The sequence below is a fragment of the Pangasianodon hypophthalmus genome, chromosome 10, assembly GCF_027358585.1.
Source record: "Pangasianodon hypophthalmus isolate fPanHyp1 chromosome 10, fPanHyp1.pri, whole genome shotgun sequence".
NCBI lineage: Eukaryota > Metazoa > Chordata > Actinopteri > Siluriformes > Pangasiidae > Pangasianodon > Pangasianodon hypophthalmus.
The window spans coordinates 21,809,054-21,828,672 of NC_069719.1; the positions used below are offsets into that span (position 1 = coordinate 21,809,054).

A 19,619-nucleotide genomic window follows, 5' to 3' on the forward strand; every position below is an offset into this window, starting at 1 on the left:
GACAACTAATGTTATAGATTCTTACTGACACATTATTTGTACAAATGGACACAGCCTAGGACTAAAAAAATAGCAATTTAGAAGATTAATTTGAAAATCTCAAAACAGCAGTAGACCTAAACTTTCTTGGTTTATTTAAGTTTTGTCTCATTGATAGGCTAGCTGTCTTGGATTGGAACTGGAATTGTGATATTACTTTGGACCAAACAATGGAAGTCTCTCAATCTGCACATATTCTTATAACTTAATACTAGCATCAGAGATGTTATATTTATTGCATTTGGGTACTGTCATGGAATCCTTTAAATTTGTGATGTTCAAGAATGAAGTCTATCTGATATTGTGTGAGATGTAAGGTAAGCATTAAATCACCCCATGTAAGGGATAAAGACAGCTGTGACTTTTCTATAAGCAAGAAGTCTGTTTGCAACAGTTGCTATAACTTGATGTACCACTACATTTTTCACAGAGCACAGTGGATGATGTAATACTCCTCTGTATAATACAGGATTTTGTGCGTGTACCATATTTTCTTGACTATATACATATAGGTATGTAGTCATAATTTTCATATAAAATATACACTATATACACTAGATAAGCCCGATGATGAAGGTGTCTGCCAACTTTTGGCCATATATGTATGTAGTGCCGAGTGCTGCAACTGAAAAGCATTCCTCTATACACCAGACATTTGAGTTTGAGATCAAAAGATGAATATGAGATTATATATCAGAATTTCAGCTTTCAATTCCTTTCATTTAGATGTGTCATACAACTTGAACATGGCACCTTTTGTTTGAACCCACCTATTTTCCAAGTGATCAAAAATATTGGAACATGTGGCTGATAGGTGTTTCTTGTTGCCCAGGTATGCCCTGTTAGATTGAATGTTTAAACAATTAACAGCTCTTTTGAGCCCTGGGTTTTGCCTGTGAAGACTGCATGTTGTTTAAAAGGATAAACCAACATGAAGACCAGAGAGCTGTCTATGGGAGAATGGCAAGCCATTTTGAAGCTGAGAAAAGAGGGAAAATCGATCTGATCCATTGCACATGCACTGGGCATACCCAATACAACAATTTGGAATGTCCTGAAAAAGATAGAAACTACTGGTATACTAACAACCAGACATCGAAAATGTCAAGCAAAGAAAACAATAGCAGTTCATGACAGAAAAATTGTGAAAGCTATGAAGAAAAACCCAAAAACAACATTCAGTGACATCACCAACAACCATTCCAAGAAGACTGAGAGCAGAAATATAGAGGCCATACACCACAAGATGCACTCATCTGCAGTAAGATTCAGAAGGCCACAAAGGTTCTGGAACCAAGATTAACCTCTATTAAAGTGGTGGAAAGGCCAAAGTGTGGAGAAAAAAAAAGCATCTGCTCATGATCCAAAACATACGAGCTCACTGGTGAAGCACAGTGGAGGTAGTGTCACGGCTTGGGCTTGCATGGCTGCTTCTGGAAGGGTTCAACTAATCTTTATTGATGATGTAACTCATGATGATAGCAGCAGAATGAATTCAGAAGTCTACAGAAACATTCTGTCTGCCAATTTACAGAGAAATGCATCCGATCTAATTGGAAGGAACTTCCTCATGCACCAAGACAATGATCCTAAACACACTGCCAACACAACAAAGGGCTTCATCAGGGGAAATAAGTGGAACGTTTTAGACTGCATACATTTCACCTCCTTAAGAGGAGACTTGAATGGAGAATTGTATTTCGCATGTGTTATTTACTTAAATTTATTGAAATTGAAACTGAAATTATACAAATGAAGTGAAGTGACGTGTAGCCAAGTATGGTGACCCATACTTGGAATTTGTGCTCTGCATTTAACCCATCCAAGTGCACACACACACACAGTAGTGAACACACACACGGAGCAGTGGGCAGCCTTTTTTGCTGCAGTGACCCTTGTCAAAAGTTTACATACCATTGCTTCTTAATATCACGTGTTGCCCCCTCAGGCCCGGTTCTAGACATTTGGAGGCCCTAGGCAAAATTTATCCTTCCCTTCACATTTCAGAATAAATAAAAAGCACTTGAAACAAATAAAATTTCTAACCTTTTTATTTATACAAAACCTGTTATCATATTGTATATATTTACTTAAATGTGCATATTAATTAAACTTTAACTAAGGTCAACACTAAAAAAATATGAAAGGTCATCTGGACCAGCTCTTCTTCTTCTTCTTGTTCAGTAATTTATTTACAGTATCACACTAACCCACTATTTGGGATAACAAACATTTTTGCCTACTCTATACAGTAAAATGGGGGTAAGATGTCATTTTTCTAGCTAGAGATGGACACAGTTTCCCCCTCCTACTGAAGCAATATAGGCTAGATTGTCATATTATCTATTGCATTTATAAACTCTAAATATGCACTCATATGCACTTGTCTTCTTCAAATCAACAGTGGAAGTGAAGAAGACAAACTACTAAGCAGAAAGAATAGTTAACTTCATCCATTGTATTTGTATGTTTAAATTGTATTTATTCAGTAAATAGAACAGCACAATTTATTTGAAAACTAAAAAAAGTATGAAGTAGGTTATTATGATAATGTAAACATCACCAGAATTTATAGACAGTTGTGGTACTTTTTTGAAATAATAAACAATGGTCTAGCCTAGCTGCGATTGCTGTTTTTATTAAACTTTTACATTTTCTTTAGTATTTTGAAAATCAGCTCCTGCTGATTCACTGTACAGTCGATCAGCTCGGATTCAAAGCATCATACGTGAATTTAACGCGTCACGGCGTTCACGGCTTTTGAACTCAGAATAAACCGGCTGCAAATAATGATCCATCTTCAAATGGCGCTGAATAAAGCTCCGTTTATTTTAATATACATTTACAATCAAAAATACATGATGACAGCTCACATACCTGCATCATGAGCTGCGCTTTCTTTGTTTCTTTTGAGTATAGGCTTGTTACGGTTATGGAGGCCCCGCCTCCAAGCCCGAGGCCCTAGGCAATTGCCTGCTCTGCCTACAGCTAGCGCCAGCCCTGTGCCCCCTTGAGCATCAACGACAGCTTGCAATGCACGAGCACTTTTATTTTCTCAGGTAGTAAAGCTGCACACTCTTCTTGGCAAAAAGTCTCCAGGTCCTATAAATTCTATGGCTGCCTTGCATGTACTGTACATGTGAGTTCTCTCCAAAATGTCTCAATCATGTTGAGTGTCTCAGTGATGCTGAGGGCCGCAAGGGCCACTCCAGGACCTTCACTTTCTTTCTCTGTAGCCACTGAAGGATAATCCTGGTCTTGTGCTTTGGATTGTTGTGATGTGGTGCATTTAATTTGCCATCAATTCTGACCAAATTTCCTGTGCCACTGTAGCTCTCACACGCCCAAAACAGCAGAGATCTACCTCCATGAGTTATAGTAGGGATGGTGTGTTTCTCTTCATAGGCCTTGTTGACGCCACTCCAAAAATAACATTTATGGCTGTGACCATGAAGCTCAATTTTTGTCTCTTCACTCCAAATTACTTTATTCCAGAGGTTTGGTCTGAGGTTTGAGGTTTCTCTAGATGCTGTTTGGCATACTGCAAGCAGGCTGTTTTATGGTGGTGGCATAAAAATGTCTTTTTTTCTGGCAACTTTATCATGCAGCCCATTTTCATTGAAGCAGCTCCTTATTGTACAGTCAGAAGCTGTCATATCCTAAGGTGAGTCGGTTCCTCATGACATTGTGGTATAGGTTATCCAGGTGTTCGGCACCACCTGCAGTTACCACCTGGCATTTAGCAGGGGTGAGATAAAATTGTAGTTACATATGTAACTGTGGTTCTATGAACAAAAGATTTTTTTTTTCGCTCAGAGCCAGCACTGACCTAATTGGAACTCAGCAGGTTTCACTGACAGATGGGCATCGGTGGTAGTGTTATAAATTGAATATTATGTCATACATTCACCTAGTGACTTTGTTGAAGATCTAGGCACTTGTACACATGCACACAAGTGGGTATCAGGACACTGCCCATGCTGGTTATTCAGTGTTCATAGAACCACGGTTACATATATTTTGCAGAATATAACATTGTACTATTGCAATCACTGAAATTCGAGAACTACAAATATTGGAAATTCAAAGACAGGGCTTTCAAACATTTGCCTGATTAATAATTAGGCTGTACAAAAAATGAAAGCAATTATTTTACGAGCAGAAATCACCAAATTGTAGCCAGATTGAAACTTTACATTACCTCTACTCAAAAAGGCACCATTAAGTATCAGTATTTGTACTTGAGTCCATATATGAGTCATAATTCTGTAGTATTTCACAAGTGTTACTCTGAAAGGTGGTGTTACAAAGTGAGAGGGTGGAGACCAGCTATACTTGAATGTGTTCCAACAGATAGGCATGTACACTGTAATCTTGTCGGCATGCTCCTCAGGAGACTTGGTAGAGGGTGATGACACACATTACAGCAATTACTGCTTATCTATAACTGTGTGCTGCATAAGATGTTGTGTCTTGGCCAGGTGGATGGATTCTTGATCCTGTTATTTGGCCTCATCAGTATCATCAAAGTATGCCAACCACGGCATGGTGTGCCCCAGCTCTGCCAAGCCCAGAGTTTCAACTCTTTAGACCAGGTGCTCGGGGCAATAAGGCTATAGCCGTGCTTTTTTAGTTTTCCTAACCCATTGCATGGATCCACCACACTGTGCTGCCCTCTTTCCCTTCACTACTTTCCCTGCTTCTGATAGCAGTTATCCAATCCTGCCTGATCTTCATGGTCAAACCTACTTTTGTAGATCACAGACATGACAAAATTTCCTTTTTCCTTTATCATTAATGGTTAGACTGTTATTAATTTCAGCTTGAAAATCTTTGCATGTGCTAAGTCTATGATAAATTGGTGGACATGTTTTTCGGTCTTATATTAGAAGATAAGATCTTATTTGGCTGTACAAATGGCAGATAAATCAGCATACACTACAAAGAAAAATGCTGACACAAGGATTTGGTTTTTCAGCTCATCACATTAGCAAGCATAAACTTGGCTTTGTCATAGCTGCAGTCTGGTTTTTCTCCTTGTTCTGGGATGGAGCACCTCTCCTGGACTGGGGCAGTTACAGAGGTGGTTACAAATGGTCTGATCTTAAGAGTCTGATAACTACTTTCAATTTTCTTGCATTTATCACACTAAAAAACTAATACAGATCTAACGATAGTATAAATACTAATTTATAGTCATACACAAAAGAGGTCCTACAGTTAACATGTCTGTATGCAGCCCACAGATATGGAACTTGTGAAACTGACTGGAACCAAGCTACATTTTCTGTGCCATTCAAGCTTTACATCATCAGCATTATTTGTCATATTTTGCTCTCTCTCATTATCACCAGTGTCCCTCTGTAGGTATCGCTCATTTTGTGGCGACCTTCCTGTTGGCCTAGTCCCCATACAGTCGTCTCCTTGTGGTCTGCCTGGGGCTACCAATTACACCCACCCAATGGTATCCTGGCTAGCCTCTTTGCTAAGTCAGCAAGTTTCCACAATCCTTTCATTTATATTGGCATGTGCTACAAGTTCCGGAAGGATCTGCAGGCTCTGTTTTGCTGCCTGAGGCCCAGTGCAGCTCAAAGCACTTCCCTACAAATGCCACTGGTAGCACAACCTGAAGATGTGCAGGTTCATCTGGACTACTTATAAATATGCATATAAATCAACTCTTGCTGACCAGATGATATTCACACAAAGTGACAGTAGTCACAGAAATGACAATTAGAGATACAGAGAGCCTATTCTTTTTCCAGGGAACAAAATCTTACACAGGTTTTTTTTTTCCTAGGGAACAAAATCTTAGACAGGTTTTCATAGCCGTAGAAATAGACTATCACAGAATAGTAGGTGAGTGTGGTTTGTCTATAATCTGAAAAAGAAGTGCTAGTTACATAATCTGCACTATCATTTATAATTAATGGGGAGTAATTTGAGCTTATTCAATGGATGGCTCCCAGCCAGTTATGGCTTGGAAGGTATGCATAACCAGGACAGCTGCCTATTCTGCTCCAGATGCCATGCAGCAGGAAGATTACCAAATACCAATTATCAATGACAACTTAAGCAGAAGACATTTTTGATGTACATTTGATAATACTAACAGTTAGCATTAAGATTTCATAGTGTTATTATTTCATTTGTAGTAGTGTCATTGCTGAGATGCTAGATCAAATTTAACATTGCCACTCAAAATCTTATTAATATGTACAACATTATACATCAAAATTAAGTGTCTATTGCACTTTTCTGTACTAACATCCTAACATTTGGAGTTTCTGAAACCACTGGCATTAATATGGAGTTGTTCCTCCCTTGCTGCTATAACAGCCTCCACTCTTCTGGGAGGGATTTCCACTAGATATTTCAGAACGTAGCTGTGTTTCCTCCCATTTTCTCCCCAATTTGATCTTGCCAATTCCCATCCACTAGCAAACTCTCCCCTATCACACGACGTCTAACCAGCCTGTGTGGGTGGGGCTAGCATGTGCTTCTTCTAAGACATGTGAAGTCAACCTCTGCATCTTTTTGTACTGCTGCTCATGCAGCATCACAGGGCAGTGTAACACACTCTGAGGAAAGCCCTATATGCATGAGCTCGCAGTTGACTGCGATTGGCTAGTGTCACTGTGAATGGCAGTGGAGAGAAAGTATGCCATTCCTCCCTCCCTTAAAGCATGGCCAATCTATAGGACAATAGAGTGAACGCTTTTCTGTTGTACCATTTGGGAGCTCTGTACATACTGTGTAAGTTGTTACTATAGAAACAATAATGTTTTACCCCAAGTGCATTAATGTAAACCTGTGATTTGCCTTGCAGCAGGATCTACTGACAGAACAATGCTGATATAGAAAACTGATCAATTCAGTTTTAGAATTCAATAGCACTGTAGTAATTTTATATTATTATAAATTATTTTATTTTAAGAAAATCCTTGCAGACAAACCTGGGCTCCCATGTATATTACATTAGCCAGAGCTAATACTTGCATAGGTGTAGATGGTTGCCTAAATCCATCCATTGAAGTATTGGACAGCTAGTGCCATTTATATTAAATAAATTGGTAGCTCATGAATTCCTTTGTAGAAAGCAGTGGCTCTCCCACAAAGCCTCACATTGTGTAACATGTGACAGTGGGGCTTTTGCCCATGCAGAAACAGGTGTGTCATGTATCACCTTAAACTCACACTCTCATCTGTTCCACTTGCAATTTAATTATGAGTTTCACTACACTGACATTAGATGTTTCTTAAACTTTTGATGATTATTGCATGTAACCAAATTTGATTTTAAAAAATGTTTAGATAAATTATTGTTTTTAACTAATGCTCCTTCTTATAAATGACAATTCAAACTGTTAAAAGGGTTCCAAAGTATAAATATTTCCTTTCCAGTACTACTACACATTATCGTGCCAGAATATAGCCCATGTTCAGTTAGCACTGAGTAAGACAGCCAGCTTTCAGACAAGCTTAAATTTTAATACAATCGCAGTCTACCACACAGTCTGAAGGGCTGACACACAGACTTTCTTTGCCATGAAATATTCATTAATTTGGAAATTGGGAGAGTTCCCAGTCATTACAATAAGCAGTTGTTCTATTCAGGCCACAACAAATGGATCAAGTATCGTTCTTTGAGAGGTCTTCATCTATCTCTGTGAATAAGCACCGTGTCACACATCACATTCCCATTCCCACATTCCCTTAATCAGTACATGCCAGTGAGTTTGGACATGCCATGGGTTAACAGCAGCCTATCATTTCCCCAGAATGCCTAGATCATTTAATCACATTGCCTGGACTGCCCGTTCATTTATATAGTGGATTCAGAAAGTATTCAGACCCCTTTACTTGTTGCACACTTTATTATGTTGTGGATTTGATTTTGAATGGATATAATTGCAATTTTTACCCATCAATCTATACTTAATCACCCATAATCATGAACTGAAAACATGTTTTTAGCAATTTTCAAAAACAAATTAAAAATCAAAAACTGAAATCTCTTATTCACAAAAGTAGACCCTTTGCTGTTGTACTCCAAATTGTGGTCAAGTACATTCTGTTTGCTTTAATTATCCTTGAGATCTGTCTAGAACTTAACTGGCATCCATTTGTTGCAGTTTGAACTGATTGGACATAGTTTGGAAAGGTACACCCCAGGCTCTATAAGGCCCTATAATTTACACTGTATTGTCAGGACAAAAATCTCTGCGATCAAATTGTGGCAAGGCATAGATCAGGGCAAGGATATAAAACAATTTTATATCCTTTTATATCCACTACAGTGGCCTCAATAATTTTGGAAGAAGGAAGAAGCTTGGCCAAATTGGGTATCCTAGAAAGAAGGTCTGGGAAGTAAGAAAGAACCCAACAGTCACTCTAAAAGATCGCCAGTAGTCCTGTGCAGAGATGGAAGAATCTGTTGGATGGACAACCATCTCTGCAGCACTCCATAAATCAGGCCTTCAAGGCAGAGTGGCAAGACGGAAGCCACTGTTGAGTAAAAGGCATATGACAGCATAAAGGACTCTGGCAACATGTCGAAAAAGATTCTCTGGTCTGATAAAATCTGAACTCTTTGGGCAGAACTCTTTGGGTGAAAAACAGGCACTGCACAGCACCCGGCTAATACCATCCCTAAGCTGAAACATGGTGGCAGCAGCATCATGTATGGGGGTGTGTCTCAGTGGCAGTGACAGGGAGACTGGTAACAATTGAGGGATGGATGAATGCAGCCAAATACAAGAACGTCATTGAAGAAAACCTCCTCGTAAACTCACATGCACACATAAACTCAGACTGAGATGACAGTTCACCTTTCAACACGATAATGACCATAAACAGCCAAAACAACACTGGTGTGGCTTCAGGGCAAGTCTCTGTATGTCCTTGAGTGGCCCAGCCAAAGCCCAGACTTAAACTCCATCAAACACCATCGGTGGAGAGACCTGGAGATGACAGTTCACAGACCCTCGCCATCCAATCTGACAGAGCTTGAGAGGATCTGCCATGAATAAAGGGATAAACTGCCCAAATCCATGTATGCAAAGCTTGTAAAGACATATCCAAGAAGACTCGTACTGGTAATTGCTGCCAAAAGGGCTTCTACGAACTATTGGATAAAGGGGCTGAATTCTTTTGTGAATAAGAGATTTCAGTTTTTGATTTTTAATTAATTTTCAAAAATCTTTTGTTGAAAACATCATTATTCATCATTATGTGTAGATTGATGGGTAAAAATTTCAATTATGTCCATTCAGTTTCAAATCCACAACACAATAAAATGTGCGACAAGTAAAAGAGTCTGAATACTTTCTGAATCCACTGTATATAGCCACTTAATAAGTGGTGAAATAATTGAAACCAAAACGGTTGCATAAATATTACCAAGAAATACATTTTTTACCAAAAATTCTCACCAAATTGTGTCTTTGCTCTGTTGGTACAGTGTAAAAGCCTATAGAACAAAGATGAAATGGAGGACTAGAGTGTCTAATTTAGTCTGAAAACAAGCACTGATCTGGGTTGACTGCAACATTATTTTTTTATTTTAGAAAATTACCCATTTATTGTACAAAAAGGGATTCTCAAAGGGAGCTTCCTAAAGGAACCCCCGCTGCAAGGGAAACTCTGTTGCAAGGTGTTACGTAAAACCTTAAGGGTTCCCCTGGTGGGACAAACCCTAATAGGATCTATGCTTCTAGATTTTACCTGTTATCTAAGAGTGTAGGAATAGCACAGAGGTTTCAACAATAAGGTTATTTTCATATTTGCATGTAAATGTGTTATACATGCTTTTCATTTAGTCTCTAATTTACACCTAAACTACTAAGATAAAAAAGAGAAATAACTTTTTATTATTCTAAAAAGATTAGAAATGAAATTTGACAGACATATCAGACGCCTTCACAGCTCTGTAAGTGCACGTGTATGTATGAGATAGATGTTAGTATTATCTGGTTTAGAGATCAATCAGTTTTGCTTTTGCTCTGTCAGCAAGTTTCTTTACACTGCAAGGACACCACCAAGGTTAAACTTTGATCCACCAGCCTTGAAAGCTGGCCTGGCTTCCTTCCACATTCTGTGTTCAAAATCTCTTCCATGGTTCTTAATTTACAGGAACATCATTAATACTGCTGACCCCATGTAAAAGATTGCTGACTTGGGTATCGCTATTTGATACCTGCAATGTAAATGTAAATGTAAAGCTATATGACATGAGGTTGCATTCAGAACAGTTCGAACAGATAGACATTCAGCTCCTTTCCAGACATTACACAAACCCTGAGAGCCCAAGAGACCTTTTTCCAAATGTAATATTAATTCAAATTAAATAAAGCAATTACTGAAACACAAACTGGGACACGATCCTATACTTATCCTGTAATAAACACTATTTAACTCTTTAAAAGAAATGCTCCCACACTGTGGGCACCTTTTTGTTTCCTGACTTCTCTTAAGAAAACTCAGTTCAGTAGAAGTTTGCAGTGATCGTACGGTCTTAACACTGCTGTATTCACTTGTATGAAATTCCAAAACCTAAAAAGGCCCAGGATGCTGTATATTGATGAACTTTACACTGGAGCTGGATGGTCCGCCTCTTGTGACGTCACCATGAAATCACCAAGGCTTTCAGGGAGATTATTTAAGGGTCTTTAGTGACCCTCAAATTTCAGACACTGCAAGAATATCATCTACAAAGGATTACATTTTTTTTTTCCATCTTACTAAAGCTTCTGGAAGCCCAAAGAAATACCATTCTATATAAAACCTGTGAGCTGGCTTTACTTCTAACCTAAGGTTTGTCTATTCTATCCATTTTAATACTGAATATTTTATGTCACAATATGTGTTAATTCCTTCTCTGTGTCTCCTGGGGGATTAAGTGTAATATGCACTTCTAAATGAGCCGGAAGTGATGGATGTGTCTGGGAATTAAGGTTTTCCTGTAATATCTAATCCCAGGGTCATTTCAGATACAAATATTACAATTATAAATAGCCTTTGTCGAATATTTCTTTAAGACCTTCAACTTGAATTTCTGCAGGGCATAACTATGTTGTTGAATTAATTCGATCTGATGCACTGCAATACAGTATAAAGCGCTTCTATCTCTAAGCTGTGTGACTAATGTAGTGTGACAGATCTCCTGCTGTCTGTCTCTGCAGATGTCTTCAGTAACTATGCCAGATCGATTTGCATTTCTTCATGTCTTAGGTAGGGTACTGATTATAGTTATTATGATTATGTTTATGATTTGTATCGGTTTTATTAAATTAAAGTCAAGAATGTAACTTAGTTTTGTGATTTTTTTTTTAAATTTATGCTTTCTGTATATTTATGTATGTAAATACTGTATTATTTATGTGTATTATCCTTTTAATTTTAAGCATTTTATTCATGTTCTTATGTCTTACATATGTATTTATTTGACACAGGCATTCTGTCTCTGACGCCCATCAGCTTTGGAGCTGATTTAGGTGGTCTGTCTTTGCTATTCCTTTTATCAACTTGTGCATATGCTTTTCAGTTTGGTTTGAAATTAATGATATAATTATTTATTATCAAAAAACAATCATTAAAATATTCATTAATAATTAAGTACTAGAACGATGTGATTTAAATATAACAAAGAGACTATCGTGACGTAATTATTAGATTATTATATATATATTAATTGTGTAGCCACTGTGGTTTTAATGTAATCTGTATGGTTCCGGTGTTTTGTTTCTGTGCTGTAGTTGCGGTGCCCATAGGATGCGGCACGCGCGCGGCGGACTTGGCGGATTCGCCGGACTCACGCGCGCTGCTGCTGTGTCCCGCAAACTGCACGCTGTGGAAACTGTCCGTGTTCGGCTCCGGGCTTTACGCCTCCATCTCCAGCATCTGCGGTGCCGCGTTGCACAGGTACTCAGATCTAAGTGTAATAAAGCAAAATTTAAATAATAATAATAATAATAATAATAATAATAATAATAATAATAAATAAATAAAAATAAAAAATTAAATGTTTATGGAAGTATTGTTGGAAAATCCTGCAAAACATCCTCACTCGGCAAAGGGTTAACACAGGCCACTAAATACCTCAAACACCCCGTCTACCGATCACACACACACACACACACACAAATCCGATAAACGACCCCATATGAAACTCCACTGCATGCATTGGATTATATAGATTTCCGTTATATTCTCACACATACCTGCATATATGTGACATATGACAACACGTGGCAAATACAGGACATATACCACACCTCAGCATATACAAACATATATATATGTTCAACAAATGTGCATTTATACATTCATGTAAATACATAAAAAATAAATCTTTTTTAAGTAACCGTGCTGATGAGCTCAGCAACTGACAAATTCTGAGATATTCGGCTAAATGAAAATGGAAAGCAACGCCCTTAGCCCAAGTTCAAATTTCCAACATGTTTAAATCATTAAATATAAAAGAAATCAGTTCTATACATAAATATCATCCACATATGTATCATAAATATTATTCCATGTCCAGTAAGTCTATCAGTATGTTAACAATATGTACACATAAAAATATCTTTTATTCCTTTATTACATGTGGACGTGTGTATTTAGTGCTGCATGTGGTGCACGTGACGATGTGCTTAATGCTGAATGCTGAATGAAAACCGATGAGATTTGCTTGATTAGAATAATTACATGCAACAGCTGCACATGTAAACATACTCCGCGGTATCTGTGCATATTCTTCCCTGGAGAAAATGAACTTCCCTCAAGGTCGTGATGTAACTGGCTAACGTTGGCTAGTTAGAAATGTATAAACTATAATCCAGTTAGCTAACACATTAGCTCAGTGGCTTTTTCTACTATACACGGAAAAGCAAGATGTGTAATTTTTATACACTCAATTAACAGCTTTTGGTTGCCGCAAAAACGGTAAAATGTACTTTGAAAACGTACTGTTCCTAATCGTCCCTCTGAATGTGGCAGTGGGATTATAGGTGCGTCGGGAGGAGCTGTGGAGATTCAGAAACTGGGGGGCAGGAGTCACTATCTCAGCTCTTACTCACACGGCATCCAGACTCAGTCTTTGTCCAGCTGGAGTGCATCATTCACTGTAGCCAGTAGGTGGCGACATTTTCACTCTCTGCTGTATGCTCGCGCCAGCCAGCACCCAACAGTTTTTTTTTTTGTTTTTTTTTTTAAATTATGCATGTATTAAAAACACGTTTAACACTCATATTTTCATATTTTGATTCACTAAGTTCTATTTTTTTTTAAATTCTATTCCCAGTTTCCCAGCGCTGGTCCTGGAGTACCCCTTGTCCTGGACATTTTTGTGATTTCCCTTGATTTAACTAATCCGCTAATTAACAGTCATTCCTGAGTTGAAGTGGGTGTGTTAGAGCAGGGGAAAAATCTGCATATACCAGGACCAGGGTTAGGAACCTGCGCTCTAAACAGTAACTTCAAAATAATGCAGACTTTCCATATGTCAAAACTTCACCCTATTCACTATATAGTGCATTATTTTGGAAGAATATTCAAGCCATGTTCAAAAGCATTGTTGAGATTTTCCAATGTGCTCATGAAATCACAATGCACTACAGTTAATTTAACACAGAGCTGTACAGAACACACTGTGCCATTAGATGGGAACAGTCATTAGGGCCCCATTCCAGAGAAAGTTTGGATATTCTCAAATGCTACCTGCTCAATTTTAACAGATAAAGCAAGGAGAGACCTTCAGCTTATTGTAGTGTACATATGTCACAGTTACATGTGGAAATTATTGGAACTATAGAGTTATTGGAAATTGTCAGTGTCTCACATGTAATAGAGAAGCTCAGAATGGTTTCTTCCTTCTCGCTCAGGAGCAATCAGCTTGCCTTTGGAAGTGTCTAGTCAAACCATCACTGCTGAAATCCCAGCATCTGGAGCAGGTAGGTGTCCAATTTCAAGTAGGCACATATAAATATATAGTTAAATTACTTATATTACTTATATATGCTGCAGGCTAATGTGCACACAATGTTTTTCTTCTTGTAGCAAAGAAAGCTGTCAAGAAAAACCAGAAGAAACCTCAAGTAGCAGAAAACAGAGGTTTATTTGTTTCTGACTTGACAAAGCTCAAATCCCAACTCTAAAGGGACAATTTGTCACTTTTAAGCATGACCCATGCTAAGATAATGTTTGCCTTGTTCCAGATTGTCTTGTGGATATAGCTCTGATTCTGGACAGCAGCTATAATATAGGACATCGGCGCTTCAACCTACAGAAGAATTTCATTGGTAGACTAGCAGCAATGCTGAAGGTTGGGCCAGATGGACCACATGTGGGAGTGGTGCAAGCCAGGTGCGTATCAGGTCTTTCTGTTTTGTTCGGAATAAACATCATCATTGCATACCAAAACATTTGTAAATTGTTCACTTTTATGTTTTCAGTGAGACGCCTCGGATTGAATTCTACCTGGGCAACTATAGCATGCCCAAAGATGTGATTTTTGCCCTCAAAGAGGTAGTTTACGGTGGGGGCAACACCAATACAGGTGCATAGTTCTATTTCAAACACATGACATGATGCATGATGGTTAATCATGTGAGTAGCCATTTTGTCTGAACCTTATGGTTCCATCAAACCTGAAGTTTCTTTGCTTCACATTTTGTTACTCTGTACACAGGCAAGGCCATACTCCATACAGTAAGGAACTTTTTCAATCCTGATTTTGGAATGCGAAGAGGTCATCCACGGATTATTGTGGCATTTGTTGATGGATGGCCTTCTGACAACTTGGATGATGCAGCAGTAATGGCTAGAGAATCTGGAATGAACTTGTTTATAGTGAATGTGGCCAAACCTATCCCAGAGGAGATGGGAATGGTGAGGGATCAAGACTTCATGAAAAAGGTAGTTTTCTCAAAGACAAATAGAATGGATTAAATGAGTCAAAATATTTTGGAGCCTCTTCCTTCTGTTGGAAGAAAATATTTGAAACAAATATTTCATATTTGATACAAATATGTGTCTTACAGGCAGGCTGCAAAGACAATGGTTTCTTCACAATGACCATTCCAAGTTGGTTCAGCACAAGTAAATTTGTGAAGCCTCTGGCTCAGAAGCTCTGCTCTATTGACCAGTTGCTCTGCAGCAAGACATGCTATAACTCAGTCAATCTGGGCTTCCTGATTGACGGATCCAGCAGTGTGGGAGATGCAAACTTCAAACTAGTGCTAAGCCTCCTAAGCGCCATTGCTCGCAACTTTGACATTTCTGACGTTGGCTCACGCATTGGGGCTGTGCAGTTCACATATGACCAGAGATTGGAGTTTGGCTTCAGTGATTATACAAAAAAGGATGAAGCCTTGAGAGCCCTCCAGAACATCCCATACCTAAGCGGTGGTACAGCCACTGGAGATGCCATCACCTATGCTATGGAGAATCTCTTCCAGTCCAAAACCATGGGTATGGGCAAGAAGTTTCTTATCATTGTTACTGATGGCCAGTCCTATGATGATGTTAGAGGGCCAGCCATAGCTGCTCAAAAGCAAGGTGAGTAATTAGTCCTGAGCCAAAATCAGGCGGCTTGAGCCTTGACAAAGTGAAATAAAATCCATCATTATCAGTTGAGATGTTTTTCAATTCAAACATGATGACCACTTAAGGCAAATGATAGAAATGTCCTAGGATGGCTATCCTAACTTCTAAACCTTGTCCTGTTACAGGGATCACAGTGTTCACTGTGGGTGTAGCTTGGGCTCCAATGGAGGACCTGAGAGCCATGGCATCAGAACCCAAAGAGACACACACCTTCTTTACCCGCGAGTTCAGTGGCCTTGAGCAGTTTGAGCAGCCCATTGTACGGGCAATCTGCAGGGACTTCACAGAGTTCAATTAGAAAGTTATGGATTTGGGTGGGTAGGAAGTAGAAAAAAAAAAGAAAGCAATAAAGAGAAAACTAGTTGAAAAAAAAAACCCAATGTTTTGGTTTAGCTTTTGGTTTAGTCATTTCTTCACCTATTAGAACAAAAATACAGGGTGTCCCAAAAGTCTCTATCCAAAGAGGAAATTAACACTTTTTTTTTAAAGCCAAATGTAACTTTATTAACAAAACATCCTCTACATGATTGATTGCGATTTCTTTGTAAACACACATGGAGTCGTCTCTCTCACTCATGATGAGCTCGTGTTAACACAATCTGGTGTTATGCATGTAATTGCATGTCCATTGCAACCTTGTGACAGCTTCCTGATCCAGCCATGAGAATCCTTTTGTCAAAGGCATTCTTAAAGGATATCCGAAAAAATAAATAAACTGAGTATCAAAAATTTTGCAAGACATTTTCCTAAAAAAAAAAGTGTTAATTTCCCCTATACATGGGGACTTTTGGGACACCCTGTAGTTTTTTTTTTTCTTTTCAAACTAGGTTTATTCTCTCTGTGCAGAGATTGCCCATTTATTATATTGTTTTGTCATGAGAGGAGTCTGCAAGGTTTTTGCTTTAGTAGTGCGATTGAACCAAAGGATTCTATGACTTATTCTGAGACTGTGTAACTCTATATTAAACTCATACCTAACAATGGCAGATGTTATTATTAGAGACGCATCCTGGCATTCTGGTTTCTGGTATTCTAGAAGAAAGAAAGGACGAAAAAAAGGATTTGATGTGTCTGTCACTGGCTGCTCAAGAGAGATTTAACGTCCATGCCGATGATTTAAAAAAAAAAAACAAAAAAAAAAAACAGCAGGTTTGACAAGGCTGCCCTCTTGTGCATGTCATTAGTACTACAGAAAGACTGAAAGAAGTCCCACAGGTTGAAGGCCAATCCATAGCATCGTCCGGGTTATATCACACCATGCACTTACACAAGCACTGTAATGCACACAGCTTTTTGCTCTACATCTTCTCGTCATATATTATGGTCACATTTTATATTCATATTTCTCATTCTACACGTGTTCACAATTGAGATGTTGAGAATTACATTTGAATTATACATACTAACATTGTTCTGACCACACAATTGTTTCCTAAATTATGCTTAATGCTCAATTATGCTCTTACCATGTCTTTCTTATATATACATAATTATGCATGCTTAAGTGCCTTGCGAACTGAGAAGCAACAGCAGAGTGATTGTACATTTCTGTTTAATTTATTACTTTCTTCTCAATAAAGGACAAGGTATTTTTACAAGATAGCTAATTGCTCATTTGTCTGAAGGTGTGGAGTCATTAAAATTAATTCAAAGATTGATTTCTCCACCAATCCATGTGCTTCAAAAAATATTCAGACTGTTATTTTAATCTAAAACAATATTAAGATACACACTTACTATACTACTGGTTATTAATCACTGTAGAAAAGAGGCATAAATTAGTGAGAGAACAGGTTCAATACACAGGTACACCATTTAATATTTATTATAGACATTTTATATACATGACTTCTCAACAGGTGAATTTTGCTATGTGGTACAGTCTTTAAAACCTGCTAATTCATAATTTGAAATCAAAAACCTTACAAAACTCATCAAAACTGATCAGAACCTTTTTGGGAAGACTAGAAAAAATACTTTATTGTATTAACCATGCATTAGACAAACAAAAGGTCTTTAGGTACACCATAGGTTTAAAAATAAAATGGCTTATAAGATAAATGGTAGGGACAGAATAACAACTCAGCTGTGTTTCACCCAGTGCTAGATATCCAGATCCCTTAACTTATAAAAATGCAATAAATTTGAACTTCATCTACAGCCTAGGGTGAAACTGTATTTTAAAAAGAGCAAAACATTTCTTTTTGGCTTGCTCTTCTATTTTCTTAAGAGCCAAATCTTATAATTATTTTCAATTTTTACAAAAGAGGCTAAGACTAACCCAAAACAGTGAAATAAATAAGAAGCCTAAAGCGTTCAGTTGTCTAACCTGTGATAAATAAACTCAGTTACATTAAGATGTACAAAACCATCACATAGTGATAGGATGCTGCTGTTTACGTGTAAATATCTAAAGAGCTCTGAGGAAGTGTGCTTCTACTGTTGTTCCATGATGCAATAAAATAAAGTTAATAACACTGGGAAGGGCAAGATGTGTTGAAGCCTTCCCATGATGTAAGGTGGATTGAGATGGAGGGCTTGAATGGGACAGCACTCCCATTTTTATTTTAAAAATGTCATCTGCTACCAGAGTCTTTAATTATATAAAAAAGGATTATAAAAACTATACTCATTTTTTACACAAAATTGTCAAAGCTAATGCAAAGGTGAAGCAATTGAGTTGAATCATGTTTTTCTTTCCTAATTTATATATAACGCTACATTAAGGTCAAGAGGACAACTCATGCACCTGATGCAGTAGGAGGGATTAATTCCTCTGGTGCAGCATCTTTGTCCTCGTTGTGGTCACTGATGACCTTTTGATGAATATTATACCCATCCATGGTCACTGAAACATACCTAAAATACAATGTCATTACCTCATTTTATACCCAATAAAAAAAAAAAAAAAAAAAGACAAACACTGATGTCACTCCAGCTCTGACTTACAGTTAGGTACAGTTAACCATTTTTTTACTCAATTTCTAGTTTGAAGGGGAAAAAACATTAAAACTAAGTGAGCACTTCACCCAAGCTTCACCAAACCAACAGTCCACTGCTCAGCCCTGGCATGTTCACGCAGGCGCTATCAGAGGCTGATTCAACGTTAGCAGCTATTGCTACTCTTGTCACAATGGCAGTGAAGCAGTCAGATCTTTCTCTCTCTGTCTGATTGTGAGGGCATGTTTGCTCTGAATTTGTGAATCGAGATCTATACAAATACTTTGGCCAGGGCATCTGCCCCAGCACTCCCTATGAATGCTTTAGAAGGGTGGAAGGCAACGTCGTATATGGACTCATCCGACTTCTTCCGGTGAGAGGTGACTTCCTGTACACATGTTTTGCTGTCCAGGTTCCACAGCCGAATTGAACAGTCATGACCTGTGCAGGATAATAAACAGTTATTCTCCACATTGTCAGATGTTTCAAGGTGACCTCCCTTAATTTCAGAGGCAAATGGAGGACAAATGGGCCTCCCAACGGCATCCAATGCACAGAAATCATTGTGTCTAAAATGCACTTGTAGAAATTGCACCTTAAATAGTGATGACTGATGTCATGTACATTACTTAATATTACCTTCAACTATTAGTCTGAGGAAGGGGTACTCTACAAATGTGTAAAAGCCATGTACATAAATTCCTTCATTACAAACGTCTGGACAATCAGACTTGCCTGAATGGCGACAGCAGCTTCTTTTAAATGCTTAACAATTAATGATCAACACAGTTTGAAGTTATGTTTTGAGGTGCAATGGTGCTTCATGTTACAAAATTTGACCAACTTTTGATTAGGCACATCTGTTCTGAATTTGATGCAGGCAGAATAAGCATACAAGTCTCTGCCGATTTGTCTTTAAACATTCATTGCAAACTTTATTAAAAATAAATAAATAAATAAATAAAAAAAAGACAAGTTGGCAGTTCACTAATCAGACCAGAGAGGACAAATAAAACGAAAAAATGACAAACATC

The 19,619-nt window shown here is 38.1% G+C and overlaps 2 protein-coding genes across 8 annotated transcripts in view; one reads left to right on the forward strand and one right to left on the reverse strand.

Annotated features, from left to right (window-relative positions):
• The first annotated feature begins 10,719 nt into the window (after positions 1–10,719).
• coch (coagulation factor C homolog, cochlin (Limulus polyphemus)) lies at positions 10,720–17,243 on the forward strand. Of its 2 annotated transcripts, none has more exons than XM_053237752.1 (12): positions 10,720–10,854; positions 11,223–11,271; positions 11,493–11,537; positions 11,796–11,961; positions 13,039–13,172; positions 13,923–13,991; positions 14,098–14,151; positions 14,256–14,403; positions 14,493–14,596; positions 14,729–14,955; positions 15,081–15,597; positions 15,771–17,243. In XM_053237752.1, the coding sequence occupies exons 2-12, from the start codon at positions 11,223–11,225 to the stop codon at positions 15,941–15,943; spliced, it is 1,686 nt and encodes a 561-aa protein (XP_053093727.1). In that variant the 5' UTR covers positions 10,720–10,854; the 3' UTR covers positions 15,944–17,243. The 2 variants fall into 2 exon arrangements, with proteins under 2 accessions (XP_053093727.1, XP_026775269.1); XM_026919468.3 differs by having other exon boundaries at positions 11,493–11,534.
• A 196-nt stretch (positions 17,244–17,439) lies between these two features.
• Positions 17,440–19,619, reverse strand: part of strn3 (striatin, calmodulin binding protein 3) — a 34,259-nt gene continuing 32,079 nt past the window's right edge. For all 6 annotated transcript variants that reach the window (XM_034307838.2, XM_034307837.2, XM_053237751.1 and 3 more), the window contains exon 16: positions 17,440–19,026. In XM_034307838.2, the coding sequence (XP_034163729.1) occupies positions 18,857–19,026 (170 nt within the window). In that variant the 3' untranslated portion in view covers positions 17,440–18,856. The remainder of the gene's footprint in view (positions 19,027–19,619) is intronic.